At 43.7% G+C, this 16,545-nt stretch overlaps 1 protein-coding gene across 1 annotated transcript; it reads right to left on the reverse strand.

The window, feature by feature from the left end:
- Positions 1-2,413: 2,413 nt before the first annotated feature.
- Positions 2,414-16,519, reverse strand: LOC124140589 (thymocyte nuclear protein 1-like). Its single transcript, XM_048386313.1, has 7 exons — positions 16,371-16,519; positions 15,125-15,237; positions 10,978-11,046; positions 10,443-10,538; positions 9,017-9,078; positions 7,526-7,710; positions 2,414-4,829 (listed from the first exon to the last, which is right to left on the reverse strand). The coding sequence occupies exons 1-7, from the start codon at positions 16,396-16,398 to the stop codon at positions 4,780-4,782; spliced, it is 603 nt and encodes a 200-aa protein (XP_048242270.1). The 5' UTR covers positions 16,399-16,519; the 3' UTR covers positions 2,414-4,779.
- Between the last annotated feature and the right edge of the window lie 26 nt (positions 16,520-16,545).

The following is a 16,545-nucleotide window of genomic DNA, read 5'->3' on the forward strand; positions in this document are numbered from 1 at the left end:
ACCCATGTGGGAAATCGAAGAGGGTCTTCGGCGATGAGCGAACACTTTAACCACTAGGCTACCCTACCACCCTCGATTGAGGTGGATTCACGGTGTATTTGACAGTATTTTTGTACGTAAGCTTGATGTAAGGGCAGAATGTCGCTGTTCACAATCGTTCAACCACTATGGTGAAACCCACGAGTATGATAATATGGTAGGGACAGACCAAGGGTCATAACCGAGGCGAATGTTGGATTAGAACTCACAATTTGCGGATCTATACCATTTAAGGGACGTAACTCTGCACAAATCCGAAATGACCCAACAAACATGAATGACTATAGTAGTGGAGCAAAATGTTCATGGAATCTTGGAAAGTGTTTAAACTTTCACAGAAGGGTTGTGTATAGTGGTTTATGTTTGTTTGTTTGTTGTTTAACGCCGCACTCAGTAATATTCCAGACATATGACGGCGGTCTGGAAATAATCGAGTCTGGACCAGACAATCAAGTGATTGACATCATAAGCATCAATCCATGCAATTGGGATACAATGACATTCATCAACCAAGTCAGCGAGCCTGACCACCGGATCCCGTAAGTCGCCTCTTACAACAAGCATAGTCGCCTCTTAGGACAAGCATGGGTTGCTGAAGACCATGGTAAACCCGGATCTTCACAGGTCCTATCCATTAGCATAGGCATGGAGTAACAATAACCAACAGTTCATGACGAGGGCATCTTGGAGTCATCATCGCACACTGTGGACCATCGTTGTAGGATCCGGGAGCCCAGTGTTACATACTGGACCTTATATGTACATTTCGTTTGTACCTTAAAGGCAGAAATGTCATTTTTGACTGTTTGACCATCCGATCCCGTTAGTCGCCTCTTACGACATGCATAGTCATATTTTACTTCAAGCATGGGTTGCTGAAGACCTATTCTAACCCGGATCGTATTGTGTACCTGTCGTCTGATCATGACATTGTTTCTAATTCGATCAGTCACTGGTTTGCCTGGTCAAAACACGATTATTTGCCACCAGATACTGTTGGAATATTGCTGGCTATAGCGTGAGACGCCTTTCATTTAACAGTTCCCATAACATATCCAGTCTTGTTGCTCGTCTGCTGACATGTCACATCTATCGTGGCAGCCATGTTGGAAATGGCATTTGAGAACAGCGAATCCGCTTGTTCATGGGATGTGCCAAGCGTATCACAGACGTGGTTTCACATCTGCGGACGCAGCATAGTTGGACGAAAATTACATGAACGCGTGATTTTACAGCGCTTGTGGCACCGTGCCAGGTGGCTGAAACACCACCGTCACGCGGCCGACAACTGCAGATGTTCGACGGTGCATTGATTTGAAAATTTGAAACTGATTTAATTAATTCCAGTGTCAGTGTCCATAGTGCATATAGGCTAGCGTATCACAAGCATGCGGCCCTCCATCTCCTCTTCAGTTCTGCTGATGAAGCTTTGTATATAATACAGTGTGGTTGATTACCAACGTGGCTGGGGTCCGAGATTAAAGTGAGTGAGTGAGTTGGGTTAAACGCTGCTTTTAACAGTATTCCAGTTATATCACCGCGTGTGAGCTTAATGTGGGAGGAAAGCCCGAAGTGATGCAGGTCTCAGGCGTTTACCACTTCGGTGAAATGCACGAGCACCGTATGGTGCTGACAAACCTAGAAACATAATCGGGGCGAACCAGGATTCAAACCCACAATCATCGGATTCTGGCATGGCCTAGGGACGCGACTCTGCACAGCGAATCGCGGCGCCTTAGACGACTGGGCCACTCGTACCCCCCCTCTCTGAGATTAAAGCTCCAACGGCAAGATCAGTTTATGTTTCAGATTAGAACTGTTTGTTTGTTTGTTTGTTTGTTGATTAATGCCACTCAGCAATATTCCAGCTCTATGACGACGGTCTGTAAATAATCGAGTTTGGACCAGGCAATCCAGTGATTGACATCATGAGTATCGATCCACACCATTGGGATACGATGACATGCATCAACCAAGTCAGCCTGCCTGACCGCCTGATCCCGTTAGTTGCCTCTTACAGGAATAGTCACCTTTTGCAGCAAGCATGGGTTGCTGAAGATCTGATCTTCACCGGTCCAGGTTAGAACTGAAAGGTCGAGGTCATCTTCCTGAGGCAAGCGGGTCTACCAGCCTTTTTATCTAAATTTTGTTTCCACCCTTGCCACACCATGTCCACTTTCCTGCGCTGAATATGGTTGGACTATCGCACATATTGATATGCCATGGTTGTGTCTTCAGCAACCCATGCTTGTGTCTTCAGCAACCCATGCTTGCCCTAAGAGGTGACCACGATTGGGTGGCCAGGCTCCCTGACTTGGTTGATGCATGTCATCATATCCCAATTGCATATATCTAATAAAGAACAAACTTCAAATTGATTGAAATATATTTTATGGATAGTGTCACAATAATCTGCATATCATTGTAAGCCTAAAAACAATAGATTCTTTACTACGAAAGATTGCAGATTGGTGGCTTTTATGTGTCTTAAATATGAATGTTTTATAGCAGAAATAGAAGGTTAGAGCCTGAGAACTAAGTTTTTTCTATCAATTCTTGTATCGTTTTGATTTAGTCTTTTGTTTCCAGCTGTAATCAGTAATATTCCAGCTGTGTCATGGTGGGCGTTAAATAATCAATACTGACAAACCAGTGGTTGATATCATGAGCAACATTACATGTTCCAAATCAAGTCACCAAGTTGGCCACATGTGACCAAATATAGACTCTCTTTCAGGTGCTGGGGACTTTTTACAGTGAGTGAACAACTTACAACTTTAAGCTAAGACAACCGGGGTCTACAGAGACATACTTATGACAGAACCAGTGGTTGATATCATGAGCAACATTACATGTTCCAAATCAAGTCACCAAGTTGGCCACATGTGACCAAATATAGACTCTCTTTCACCTGAAAGAGGGGACTTTTTACAGTGAGTGAACAACTTACAACTTTAAGCTAAGACAACCGGGGTCTACAGAGACATACTTATGACAGAACCAGTGGTTGATATCATGAGCAACATTACATGTTCCAAATCAAGTCACCAAGTTGGCCACATGTGACCAAATATAGACTCTCTTTCAGGTGCTGGGGACTTTTTACAGTGAGTGAACAACTTACAACTTTAAGCTAAGACAACTAGGGTCTACAGAGACATACTTATGACAGAACCTTAGATTGATAACGCCAGGGGAGACTTAAAGCCCTGACTATTTGATCATGATCAATAACGATATTAATTCTGACTGGGAGTGGTTTTGGATTCTCTTCTTTATCTCCGTTATCTTACTTTTCCTCACATCAGACTTGGAGTTGATTAACTTTTCTCACAACTGTCTAACTTCACGTTTTCACGTTACAATTTCAGGCTTTCATAACTATACTACTCAAAAATAGTTAGGGATCACCCAGTTATTTCATATTACTATAGTTAATATCAGGGGTAATTCTAGGGTGGGACCTTGTGCTTTTAGCCCCTAAATTTGAAAAAAAGGCCCACATTTTCAAATACAATGGGGCATTTTAACATTGTGCTGTATGGGCGTACCTCTGGAATATTCAAAATTCTCCCATAAAGGTCCCATGTCAGAAAATTACTTTTGTGAACCCTGTAATATGTTTGTTTGTTATTTATTGCCGCACTCAGCAATATTCCAGCTCTATGACGGCGGTCTGTAAATAATCGAGTCTGAACCAGACAATCCAGTGATTGACATCATGAGCATCGATCCATGTAAATGGAGTACTATTAAATGCATCAACCAAGTCGCTTCTTACAACAAGCATAGTCGCCTTTTACGGCAAGCATGGGTTCTTAAGTGATGGCATGACAGATTAACTATACTAATGTTTTAAAATAAGGGTGATCCTAAACTTGTTTTGAGTAATATACAATGCATACAGCTGAAAAAAAGTTAAGAAGAGTTTACTACACATTTCAACATAATTTGCCATTGCCTTAAATTGTGACCTGTAATTTCCTGACATTTGTTTTGCTTACAATGCTATTGACAGTTACATACCAAATTTGGTAATGTCATGACATCTTTTGTAACTGTTCCATGGTGCTCCAACTGGCTCCTTGCAACCCGTGAAGATCCGGATTAGACGAGGTCTTCGGTCACCCATTCTTGCTCAAAAGGCGACTATTCTTGTCGTAAGAGGTACCTAACGGGATCGGGTGGTCAGGCTTGCTGACTTGGTTGATGCATGTCATCGTATCGCAATTGTGTGTATCAATGCTCAAGATGTCAATCACAGAATTTTCTGGTCCAGACTTGATTATTTACCGACCGCAGTCATATAGCTGTAGATTGCTGAGTGAGGCATTAAACAACAAACAAACACTACCTGCAGCCACCTGGAGTATCAACATGATCACTGTCGTATGTATATTAGGCAGGTATTTCCACAAGGCACATGGGTTCAAGACTTTTTTCTTTGTTTGTTTGTTGCTTAACCACACAATCCAGTGACTGATCTCATTAGCATCGATCAATGTAATTGGGATACGATGACATGCATCACCACAAGTCAGCAAGTCTGACCACCCGATCCCGTTAGTCGCCTCCTACGACAAGCATATTCACCTTTTACTTACAGATTTCACAATGTCTGGACTGGGCATTCTCAGCCGGTCTTAGCATAGTTAAACTGTTGAGGAGACACTGCTTGACTCGGCAGTTGGTTGTGCCTTGGTTTCCCAGCCGGCTGTCAGGTGACAGAGCTGACAAGAGTTAGCTCCCTTCCTCCTGGTCTTCCAATGAAAGAATAAACTGCCACTCCTCTGCCAACAGAACACATGTGCAGCGTGAGAGGGTTTCACTTGTATATCAGGGTGTGTCAGCTTGATCATGTAAATGTGGAAGGAAATTATGTGACACAGGCTGTACGTTTTCCATCATGCTGAAGACTGCAGGCATGGGTGGGTGGGTGGGTGGATGGATGGATGGATGGGTGGATGAGTGGTGGATGGATGGATGGGTGGGTGGATGGATGGTAGGGTGATGGGTGGGTGGATGGTTGGATGGGTGGATGGATGGGTGGATGGATGGGTGGGTGGATGGATGGATGGGTTGGTGAGTGGATGGGTGGGTAGGTGGGTGGTTGGGTGGATGGGTGGGTGGATGGATGGATGGGTGGATGGATGGATTGATGGGTAGGTGGGTGGTTGGGTGGGTGGGTGGATGGATGGATGGGTGGGCAGATGGATGGATGGATGGATGGATGGATGGGTGGGCGGATGGATGGATGGGTGGATGGATGGATGGATAGGTGGGTGGATGGATGGGTGGGTGGATGGATGGATGGATGGATGGGTGGGCGGATGGATGGATGGGTGGATGGATGGATGGATGGGTGGATGGATGGATTGATGGATGGGTGGGTGAGTGGGTGGATGGATGGGTGGGTGGATGGATGGGGAGGTGGGGGTTGGGTGGATGGATGAGTGGGTGGGTGGGTGGATGGTGGATGGATGGGTGGGTGGATGGATGGGTGGGTTGATTGATGGATGGATGGGTGGATGGATGGATGGATGGGTGGATGGATGGCTGGATGGGTGGGTGGATGGGTGGTGGATGGATGGATGGATTGATGGGTAGGTGGGTGGTTGGGTGGATGGATGGGTGAGTGGGTGGATGGATGGATGGGTTGATGGATGGATTGATGGGTAGGTGGGTGGTTGGGTGGATGGATGGGTGAGTGGGTGAGTGGGTGGGTGGGTGGATGGGTGGTTGGTGGATGGATGGATGGATGGATGGATGGATTGATGGGTAGGTGGGTGGTTGGGTGGATGGATGGGTGAGTGGGTGGATGGATGGATGGATGGATGGATGGGTGGGTGGGTGGGTGGGTGGGTGGATGGATGGATCGATAGGTGTTTGTGTGGATGGGTTGAGGCAGGGGACTGACACACCTGGGATCATAATATGAGAAAATCTGGGATTTGAATAAAACAATTAGAGCTCTGTAGCTTACTTTCCTGGATTAATATATTCGATCCTTGCAAAAAACACAAGAAATAGCAGTTTCTGAAGAACCACCACCACAAAAATACATATTGGCACATGCAGAACTGACAATACCTACATACAGAACCAGCTATACCTACATGCAGAACTGACTATACATACATACAAAACTGGCTATACCTACGCTTGTACATGCAGAATTGGCTGTACCTACATGCAGAAGTGGCAATACCTATATGCAGAACTTGCTTTAAATACATGCAGAATTGGCTATACATACATGCAGAATTGGCTATACCTACATGCAGTACTGGCTACACCTACTTGCAGAACTGGCTACACCTACTTGCAGAACTGGCTATACCTACATGCTGAGCCGGCTATACATACATGCAGAACTGGCTTTATATACATAGAACCAGCTAAACATACAGAACTGGCTATACATACATGCAAAACTGGCTACACCTACATGCAGACAGAGCTATACCTACATGCAGAAGTCGCTGTACCTACATGCAGAACTGGCTATACATGCATGCAGAACCGGCTATACATACATGCAAAACTGGCTATACATGCAGAATTGGCTATACCTACATGCAGAACAAGCTATACCTACATGCAGAAGTGGTTGTACCTACGTGCAGAACTGGCTATACATACATGCAGAACCGGCTATACATACATGCAAAACTGGCTATACATGCAGAATTGGCTATACCTACATGTAGAACAAGCTATACCTACATGCAGAAGTGATTGTACCTACGTGCAGAACTGGCTATACCTACATGCAGAACCGGCTATACCTACATGCAAAACTGGCTATACATGCAGAATTGGCTATACCTACATGCAGAACAAGCTATACCTACATGCAGAAGTGGTTGTACCTACGTGCAGAACTGGCTATACCTACATGCAAAACTGACTATACATGCAGAATTGGCTATACCTACATGCAGAACAAACTATACCTACATGCAGAAGTGGTTGTACCTACGTGCAGAACTGGCTATACCTACATGCAAAACTGACTATACATGCAGAATTGGCTATACCTACATGCAGAACAAGCTATACCTACATGCAGAAGTGGTTGTACCTACATGCAGAAGTGGCTGTACATACATGGAGAACCGGCTTTACATGCATACAGAACTGGCTTTACATGCATACAGAACTGGCTTTACACATATACAGAACCAGCTTAACATACAGAACTGGCGATATATACATGCAGGACTTGATTGTGGAGAAAATTTAAGATATAGTATATTATAGTACTTATTTGGACAAACATGAACAGAAGTTTGGATGAACGTATCCTGTTTCTGATAATAATAACATGTTTGAACATTTAAATATAAATTGCCACGCCACAATGTCTGTTGCGGGCTTCATTGGAACGTTTCCGATTTACTTGTTTCAGGGTCTGTGTGAGAGACAAGAGTAGATCATGTTATGAAGGTGGATGACTGGGAATAGAGAGATGATTGGGTCGTACCTTCTCTCAGAGGTTGCACTGACAGTCTGGCCCTGGTGAAGAGAGCCACGTCCCGAAGTGGCCCCCCCTTCTGCTTGTGTTCCTGGTGTATGGCCTTCAACTCAGCCAGTGAGATGAATCTCTTCAGGGCCCTGTTGTACTTCACGTCCACCATGAACCAGCGAGGGTCATCTGTGCTGGCCTTGCTGGGAAACAGTGAGTGAGTGAGTGGGTGAGTTTGAGTGAATGAGTGAGTGAGTGAGTGAGTGAGTGAGTGAGTGAGTGAGTGAGTGAGTGAGCGAGTGTTTGTTTGTTGTTTAACGCCGCACCCAGCAATATTCCAGCTATAAGATGGCGGTCTGTAAAATAATCGAGTCTGGACCAGACAATCCAGTGATTTACATCATGAGCATCGATCCATGCAATTGGGATCGATGACATGCATCAATCAAGTCAGCGAGCCTGACCACCCAATCTTACAGGCCAACTATCATCGCCATCATTTTTTTTGTTTTACGCTACAGTAAACATAATGCCAGCTATATCACAGGGTTGTGTGAAGCAATCAAACCTGGACCAGACAAACCAATGACTAATGTTGGGAGTTATGTCCAATGCCTTTGGGGTCCAAGACAAGCAATCAACAAAGTAATTGAGCCTGATCATTGAGTCTGATTACCCAGTTTGTTCAGTTACTTCTTTCAACAAGCATCAGTTATTAGGGATGTCAAAAATGAGCATCACATTCTGTTTGTTTGACAAATCGGGTTCAGTTGGGATATAATGACATGCATCAACAAAGTCAGCGAGACTGACCACCCGATCCCGTTAGTCGCCTCTTACAACAACCAAGGTCGCCTGTTACAGCAAGCATGGGTTGCTGAAGACTTTTTCTACCCCGAATCTTCATGGGGGTCAAACCCTGGGCCATTGGTGTGATAAGCTGATGCTTTAACCACTGAGATATTCATGAGTTATATTTAAAGATGCAGTAATGGTGGGATGTCGAATGTACAAGGAGTAGTCTTGCATTTAATCATCCCACAAGTACACTATAGTCTGGAAGGTAATTTAAGGTACCGACGTTACTACAATATCTGAAAAACTATCGGACCTACTCCAGTCAAAGTTGGTGTGAGATTATTAAACAGTCATACATAACTGGATATTACATTTAAAGAACATCGGTGCATGAAAAAAAAATCTGTCTATTTAGCTGTCACTATATTTCATCAACAACCAGACCTGTTTCGTCACGGGTTGAACGAGCATTCATTGAAACAGGCATCTGCATAATGCTACCCATACGTCATAGGGCCATATGCCACAGCTGAACCAATCAACTCAACTCAAAAGGGTGCATGGGAATCACACACGTTGAGACGCCCAACACTAACACCGTATTCGTGCATGCATGATGCTGACAGGTACAGCCTCTACACATGCACCAAGTCTCTAGCCTCTAACCAAGTTCATGTCCAAACATTTCCCACCCTACCAGCTCCTCCTCACCTGTCATAGTGGACGTCCTTCTTATCAAACTGGGTGTGGTCCGGGTAGCTCTCCCTCACTATCTGCCAACAGATCAGGACCACCATAAGAAGCAGCTCCACACTGCATCTTGAAAACCCACCATTTATCCAGTCAATTAAACCCACCACTTATCCAGTCAGTTAAACCCACCACTTATCCAGTCAATTAAACCCACCACTTATCCAGTCAGTTAAACCCACCACTTATCCAGTCAGTTAAACCCAACAATTATCCAGTCAGTTAAACCCACCACTTATCCAGTCAGTTAAACCCACCACTTATCCAGTTAATTAAACCCACCACTTATCCAGTCAATTAAACCCACCACTTTATCCAGTCAATTAAACCATACATTCAGCCATTCATTTAAACCTACCACTTATCCAGTCAGTTAAACCCACCACTTATCCAATCAGTTAAACCCACCACTTATCCAGTCAGTTAAACCCACCACTTATCCAGTCAGTTAAACCCAACAATTATCAAGTCTGTTAAACCCACCACTTATCCAGTCAGTTAAACCCACCACTTATCCAGTCAATTAAACCCACGACTTTATCCAGTCAATTAAACCATACATTAGCCATTCATTTAAACCTACCACTTATCCAGTCAGTTAAACCCACCACTTATCCAGTCAGTTAAACCCACCACTTATCCAGTCAATTAAACCCATCACTTATCCAGTCAGTTAAACCCACCACTTATCCAGTCAATTAAACCCACCACTTGTCATGTTAATTAAACCCACTACTTATCCAGTCAACTAAACCCATCACTTATCCAGTCAACTAAACCAAACAATTATCCAGTCAATAAGCAACTTAAACTCCCTTAACAAATACACTTCAGGTCTATTCCAAGACAACTATCCTCCTACCTGCATCAACCCGGCAATGCCAGGCTCCCTAAACAAATACACTTTAGGGCTATTCCCAGACAACTATCCTCCTACCTGCATCACTCCGGCAATGCCAGGCTCCCTAAACAAATACACTTCAGGTCTATTCCCAGACAACTATCCTCCTACCTGCATCACTCCGGCAATGCCAGGCTCCCTAAACAAATACACTTCATGTCTATTCCCAGACAACTATCCTCCTACCTGCATCACTCCGGCAATGCCAGGCTCCCTAAACAAATACACTTCAGGTCTATCCCCAGACAACTATCCTCCTACCTGCATCAACCCGGCAATGCCAGGCTCCCTGAACAAATACACTTCAGGGCTATTCCCAGACAACTATCCTCCTACCTGCATCAACCCAGCAATGCCAGGCTCCCTAAACAAATACACTTCATGTCTATTCCCAGACAACTATCCTCCTACCTGCATCACTCCGGCAATGCCAGGCTCCCTAAACAAATACACTTCAGGTCTATCCCCAGACAACTATCCTCCTACCTGCATCACTCCGGCAATGCCAGGCTCCTTACAGTTGCTGTGGTAAAAGAAGGCAGACTGCCCCATACGCATCTGGTCTCGCATGAAGTTCCGGGCCTGAAAATAAATACAGGAATATAATACAACTGACAAACAAATTTGCGAGTGAACTTCATTCCCAGTCGGAGTAACAACGCAAGGTACCAGCTTTCATGTTAACACAATCAGGTACACCTAATCTGACCCAGAATCCTGACAGGGTCAGTTCTACGTAGATGCCAACATGAGCATAACATAGTGCCAACTTGGGGAACACTTGCAGTTTAGTCATCATGTTGAAAAGTGAGTGAGTGAGTTTGGTTTTACGCGGCTTTTAGCAATATTCCAGCAATATCACCAGAATGGGCTTCACACATTGTACCCATGTCGGGATTCAAACCCGGGTCTTCGGCGTGACGAGCGAACGCTTCAACCACAAGGCTACCCGACCGCCCCGTATCAGGTAGCAATCAATCATTACCAGCATTATCACACTGTTAACACCGCTCTGACTCACCTGATAGTTTCGCACTCCATCCCAGCATGCAGTCTGGTCAGGGCATTTCTTCAGGTCCTCCAGGCCAAACTGAAAACATGTCAGTCGTGGTCATGACGTGCAGATTTCGGTCAACTGCAGGATTTGCAAAGCATGAGAACTGCCAACATGGCGTCACTAGATAGTTTCCCAATCTTTTCATGTTTTTAATCAAGGTGCTCACTTGATTTGATGCACTTGGCGAAGGAAGACCCATATTATCATAACATTATCATAGATTTTGATTATCAATCAGGTTGTTTTGCCGCATTTTGTTGGAAGCGAATGATATATGTATCTATTCTCTTCTGTCAACTAAAGTCGTTTCAAGGTGTCAATAACGGTAATCTGACTGTGGTTGCTGTAAATCATGGTTAGTAATGTGATCTATTAATCACTTCACACATGATTTCGGTGAAATTAATGTAAACAATATTGAATGAAATCTGGAGTAAAATTAATAAAATAGGTTACAAACTTTAGTCCAGATGTACAATGAACACTTTTTGTAACCAGTCAGTGTAATAATATTACATGATTAATTTCCGTACTTCAGTACGGATTTGTTGACAAGGTATTTCTGGTGTTACATGCTCAAGGTAACGTCTTTGTGCTGGGGAAAAAACATCAGAACCAATGATGGCCTGTATAATGTGCACCCCATCTCAGGCATCTACTTCACCCCGATTATGTTTCTAGGTTTCTCAGCACCATACCCGTGCTTGTGGGTTTCACCGAAGTGGTAAACGCCTGAGAACTGCATCACTTCGGGCTTTCCTCCCACATTAAGCTGACACGCCGTGATATAACTGGAATAGTGTTAAAAGCGGTGTTAAACCCAACTCACTCACTCACTCAGGCATCTACACAGCGTTTTTGGGGGGAATAAAGAGCGCACCAGGTTTAAGAACATACCCTGTTTATAAATCAGAATATAATTTTGGGGAAATATGTCTGTAAATGAGTGTTAGACCGTACCTCTAGCTGTGAAGCGTATCTGATACGTTTTCTAAATTATCCCCACCGTATCATGCATATTTTCCTCTGTACATACGCAGATACAGCCTTTATCTGGAGCCCTGAGGTAACTCCCTTGCCCCGGGAAGATGGGCGAGTGGCGGTAATCAATAATATGACAGATGATCTGTAGGATCAAAACAAATATAGCCAATGACAGATGAAAAAAACCCAACCGACAGCCAACATTCTGTTCCAAGTTTCATGTATTCAGTGGCTCAAGACAAGTGTCCAAAATAACTGTCTGCTTGCGGCTGGTGACCTTTTTGTCAGGCTGCATGAAATTTTCATCACCTCCTAATGTCTGGCAGATAATTTTAAAACTACTTACGTATTCAGTTTTATCACAACTCCTCGAAGATTCTCAAGTAATTGTTTGCAGTATTTCAACCGAATTAGGGCAGTATTTGTCTCATACAGTTGACAGCAATCCATTATTAACAGTGGATGAAAGGAAGTAAATATGCTTTCATTGGTCAGTCTAGTCTTAATTTTAGTGTAATGGGATTGATATTAAGACACGTACATAATCAGAAATAATTCTTAGGGGCTAGAAACGGTACGCAAGGATACATTAAATTCAATATTGTCTGAATGTGGGCAGGTAACCTTGAAGATAGGCATGCTACAGTTATTGGTCACCTGCCTGACTGTCTTGTTAGGTTATTAAATTATATAAAACCCTGGCCCAAGAGCCCAATTTTGTCAACGTTCTGTCAAGGTTCACATACTGTAAATCTTGAAATTAATGCACCTCCAAATTAATACGACTAGCCCTTAGCCAAAAATGGAACTCAAAATCAGTGTGACTCCCTCCACCCCATACCCAGTGGAATGATGCATATCCTTACCTTAATCCAACCAAACACCAAATAGGGCCGCTATTAGCACTGAGTAAAGCACTTCCGTAATACCAACAGACAGTGATTTCCTTACAACACACAGTTCATTTGTTTATTCTGTTGATTGGCATGAAGGACGTTCAAAGGCAATAAAATAACAGTTCACTGTTTGGAGTAGTCAATGATCCCTAGTTTGACACGAGTGGGTAGAACTCTTGACCCCAGCTGTGATAACTCACCGGATGCTTATTGTGTAATTCCTATTCGTTGAATGACATTGTTATATACTATACTGCTGCTCAATAAACTGTGTTTGTGTTTATATTCAAGTTGGTATTTCAGCTGTCCAAAGTGTGCAGTGAGGCCGTCTTATTGTTGAAAGTCGTTTGGAGACATAAATGTTAAGTTTCATTAATGAGAACAAAGACCACTCGGTTTTTTCATATTTAATTCACACTCACGTTAATTTCAAGATTTACAGTATTCATACAGAGAGGTATCACATCAGAGTTAAAGATCTGAAGATAATGAGATCATACCAACTCCTTTAGGCATGACCCTAACCATCACATCATCTCCTTTCTCTATATCATGTCACCTGACCTGCTGTTACCTGACAGCGATATTCGAGTTCAATGACGGCAGTCTGAAAATAATCAAGTCTGGGCCAGGCAATCCAGTGATTGACATCATGAGCATCGATCTACACAATTGAAATTCAATGACATGCATCAACAAAGTCAGCAAGTCTGATCACCCAATCCCATTAGTCGCCTCTTACGACCAGCATAGTCGCTTCTTACAAGCACGGTTTGCTGAAGACCAAATTTTCACAGCATTCCCCATATGTAATCCAACTTTGACATCCACTCATACCTCCATTTGTGACCATTATTTTCATGTCACCTTCTTTCTCCATATTTAACCCTAACTTCTTGGCAACCCCTTTCTGAATGTGTGACCCTAACTTCTTGGCAACCCCTTTCTGAATGTGTGACCCTGAAATTCATGGCAACCCCTTTCTGAATGTATGACCCTGAAATTCATGGCAACCCCTTTCTGAATGTATGACCCTAACTTCATGGTAACCCCTTTCTGAATGTGTGACCCTGACATTCATGGCAACGCCTTTCTCCATATCTAACCCGAACTTCATGGCAACCCCTTTCTGAATGTATGACCCTGAAATTCATGGCAACCCCTTTCTGAATGTATGACCCTTACTTCATGGCAACCCCTTTCTGAATGTATGACCCTGACATTCATGGCACCCCTTTCAGAATAAGTGACCCTGACCTTCATGGCAACCCCTTTCTGAATGTGTGACCCTGACATTCATGGCAACGCCTTTCTCCATATCTAACCCTAACTTCATGGCAACCCCTTTCTGAATGTATGACCCTGAAATTCATGGCAACCCCTTTCTGAATGTATGACCCTTACTTCATGGCAACCCCTTTCTGAATGTATAACCCTGACATTCATGGCACCCCTTTCTGAATAAGTGACCCTGACCTTCATGGCAACCTCTTTCTGAATGTGTGACCCTGATATTCATGGCAGCCCCTTTCTGAATGTGTGACCCTGACCTTCATGGAAACCCCTTTCTGAATGTGTGACCCTGAACTTCATGACAACCCTTTCTGAATAAGTGACCCTGACCTTCATGGCGGCCCCTTTCTGAATGTGTGACCCTGGCAACCTCTTTCTAAATGTGTGACCCTGACCTTCACGGCAACCCCTTTCTGAATGTGTGACCCTGACATTCATGGTCTGAATGTGTGACCCTGACCTTCATGGCAACCCCTTTCTGAATGTGTGACCCTGAACTTCATAGTGGCCCCTTTGTGAATGTGTGACCCTGACCTTCATGGCAACCCCTTTCTGAATGTGTGACCCTGACGTTCATGGCAACCCCTTTCTGAATGTGTGTCCCTGACCTTCATGGCAACCCCTTTCTGAATGTGTGACCCTGACATTCATGGCAACCCCTTTCTGAATGTGTGACCCTGACCTTCATGGCAACCCCTTTCTGAATGTGTGACCCTGACATTCATGGCAACCCCTTTCTGAATGTGTGACCCTGACATTCATGGCAACCCCTTTCTGAATGTGTGACCCTGACATTCATGGCAACCTTTTCTAAATGTGTGACCCTGACGTTCATGGCAACCCTTTCTGAATGTGTGACCCTGACCTTCATGGCAACCCCTTTCTGAATGTGTGACCCTGACGTTCATGGCAACTCTTTCTAAATGTGTGACCCTGACCTTCATGTCAACTCCTTTCTCCATGCGGGTCTCTGGCTCTGACTTCATCAACCAATGAGTGAAGACTTCTGGTGGTGCAGTTTCTGACTTGGACTTCTTCGGCTTCTCATTCTCTGGGATGGAAAACGAAACGATGCTTAACACCATTAGAACAGATTTCCTATTTGTTTTAGTTTACTTCTGAAAGAGAATCTCCAAAATAAAACATAGTTTACTAAAGCCAAGATAATAATCCTTTGCTGCACATTTAAAAATTTGATGCAAGGAAAATTCCACCATGAAACAATCTCATTTGTGGCAAGACTTTCGCCCGTATCCACCCTCCAAAAGTTATAGGCCCCATGCATTGCTGCTCAATCCCTTTTAATGATATACATTTTTGAGAAGGGATACGGATGGAAGTCTTACTGCTTACCAAATGTTATTCAAAGCTTCATAGTCCTATCTTCTGATGCAAGGGAGTCAACTGACTGTAAAAGTCCAGTTTCCACCCTTGCCGAACTAGGCTGGAATTTAGTAGCTTGATGGTAGCGCCACCAGTGGCTATTACGAGTTATGTCCCTTCTATATGTCCCTCCTCCTGACCAATCAGATTCCACCTCTCATATCATTTGCATTTGCTTCAAACAATATGGCAGCGCCCAGTCAAGACGATCTGATTGATAATCAAGATCTTTGTTATAATAAAACTCTTGCGAAGAGCATCAAATCACTTGAGCACCTTAACGACAAAAAAGATCTGGAAAATATCTGGCGACGCCCAGTTGACGGCACATGCTCTGCAAATACCGCAGTCACTGTTGTTTATGAACGGGATGCTGAGTTTGTTGCACAATTTTTATTAGACAATGCATAGACTCGTTAGTCCGCCAAAATTGTAACTCCAGCCTATATTTCACTAAGGGTGGAAACTGGACTTTTATCGTTTATCTTTTATCTGTTTATAGTCAGTTAACTCCTTTGCCTCGGCAAGATGCATAGTCCATCTGTTATTGTTTTGAAAAAAACAACAGTCATCTATATTCCACTGCTATATAGCACTGCAGCCAGTAAATAACTGACTACCCATGATCGGCTTGACAAACCAGTGCGTGACATTATGAGTAACATTACATCCGGGTACATTGACATGCAATCAATGATCCAAACCCGATCCAAATTTGTCGTTCAGCTATGACAAGCAATAATTCTGCAAGAGATTTCGAGTATCCTGTGCGTTCCTGTTGGAAATTAAACAGCGTCTTACCAGATTTTTGTCTGCGTTTTGGAGGCATGGATGACTCCCTCTTTAACGAGCTAACTGAATGTGTTAAACTGGGATACAAATTCACACATGCGATTTTGTAAACATTAAAATGACACAACTTCCCGCGCTATTGATACACGTCATTTCCGACCGGATATTCTATTGCGCATGTCTG

Source organism: Haliotis rufescens, unplaced genomic scaffold, assembly GCF_023055435.1.
Source record: "Haliotis rufescens isolate VD_foot unplaced genomic scaffold, xgHalRufe1.0.p SCAF_6, whole genome shotgun sequence".
Classification (NCBI taxonomy): Eukaryota; Metazoa; Mollusca; class Gastropoda; order Lepetellida; family Haliotidae; genus Haliotis; species Haliotis rufescens.

Bases quoted from the DNA above. Each gene is read 5' to 3' on its own strand.
- LOC124140589 (XM_048386313.1), bottom strand. From the start codon at position 16,398: ATGCCTCCAAAACGCAGACAAAAATCTG. The intron at 11,047-15,124 runs GTCAGGGTCACA...ACATGTTTTCAG, and splicing joins AGAAAGGAGTTGACATGAAG to TTTGGCCTGGAGGACCTGAA. The intron at 7,711-9,016 runs GTGAGGAGGAGC...ACTGTTTCCCAG, and splicing joins AAGGACGTCCACTATGACAG to CAAGGCCAGCACAGATGACC.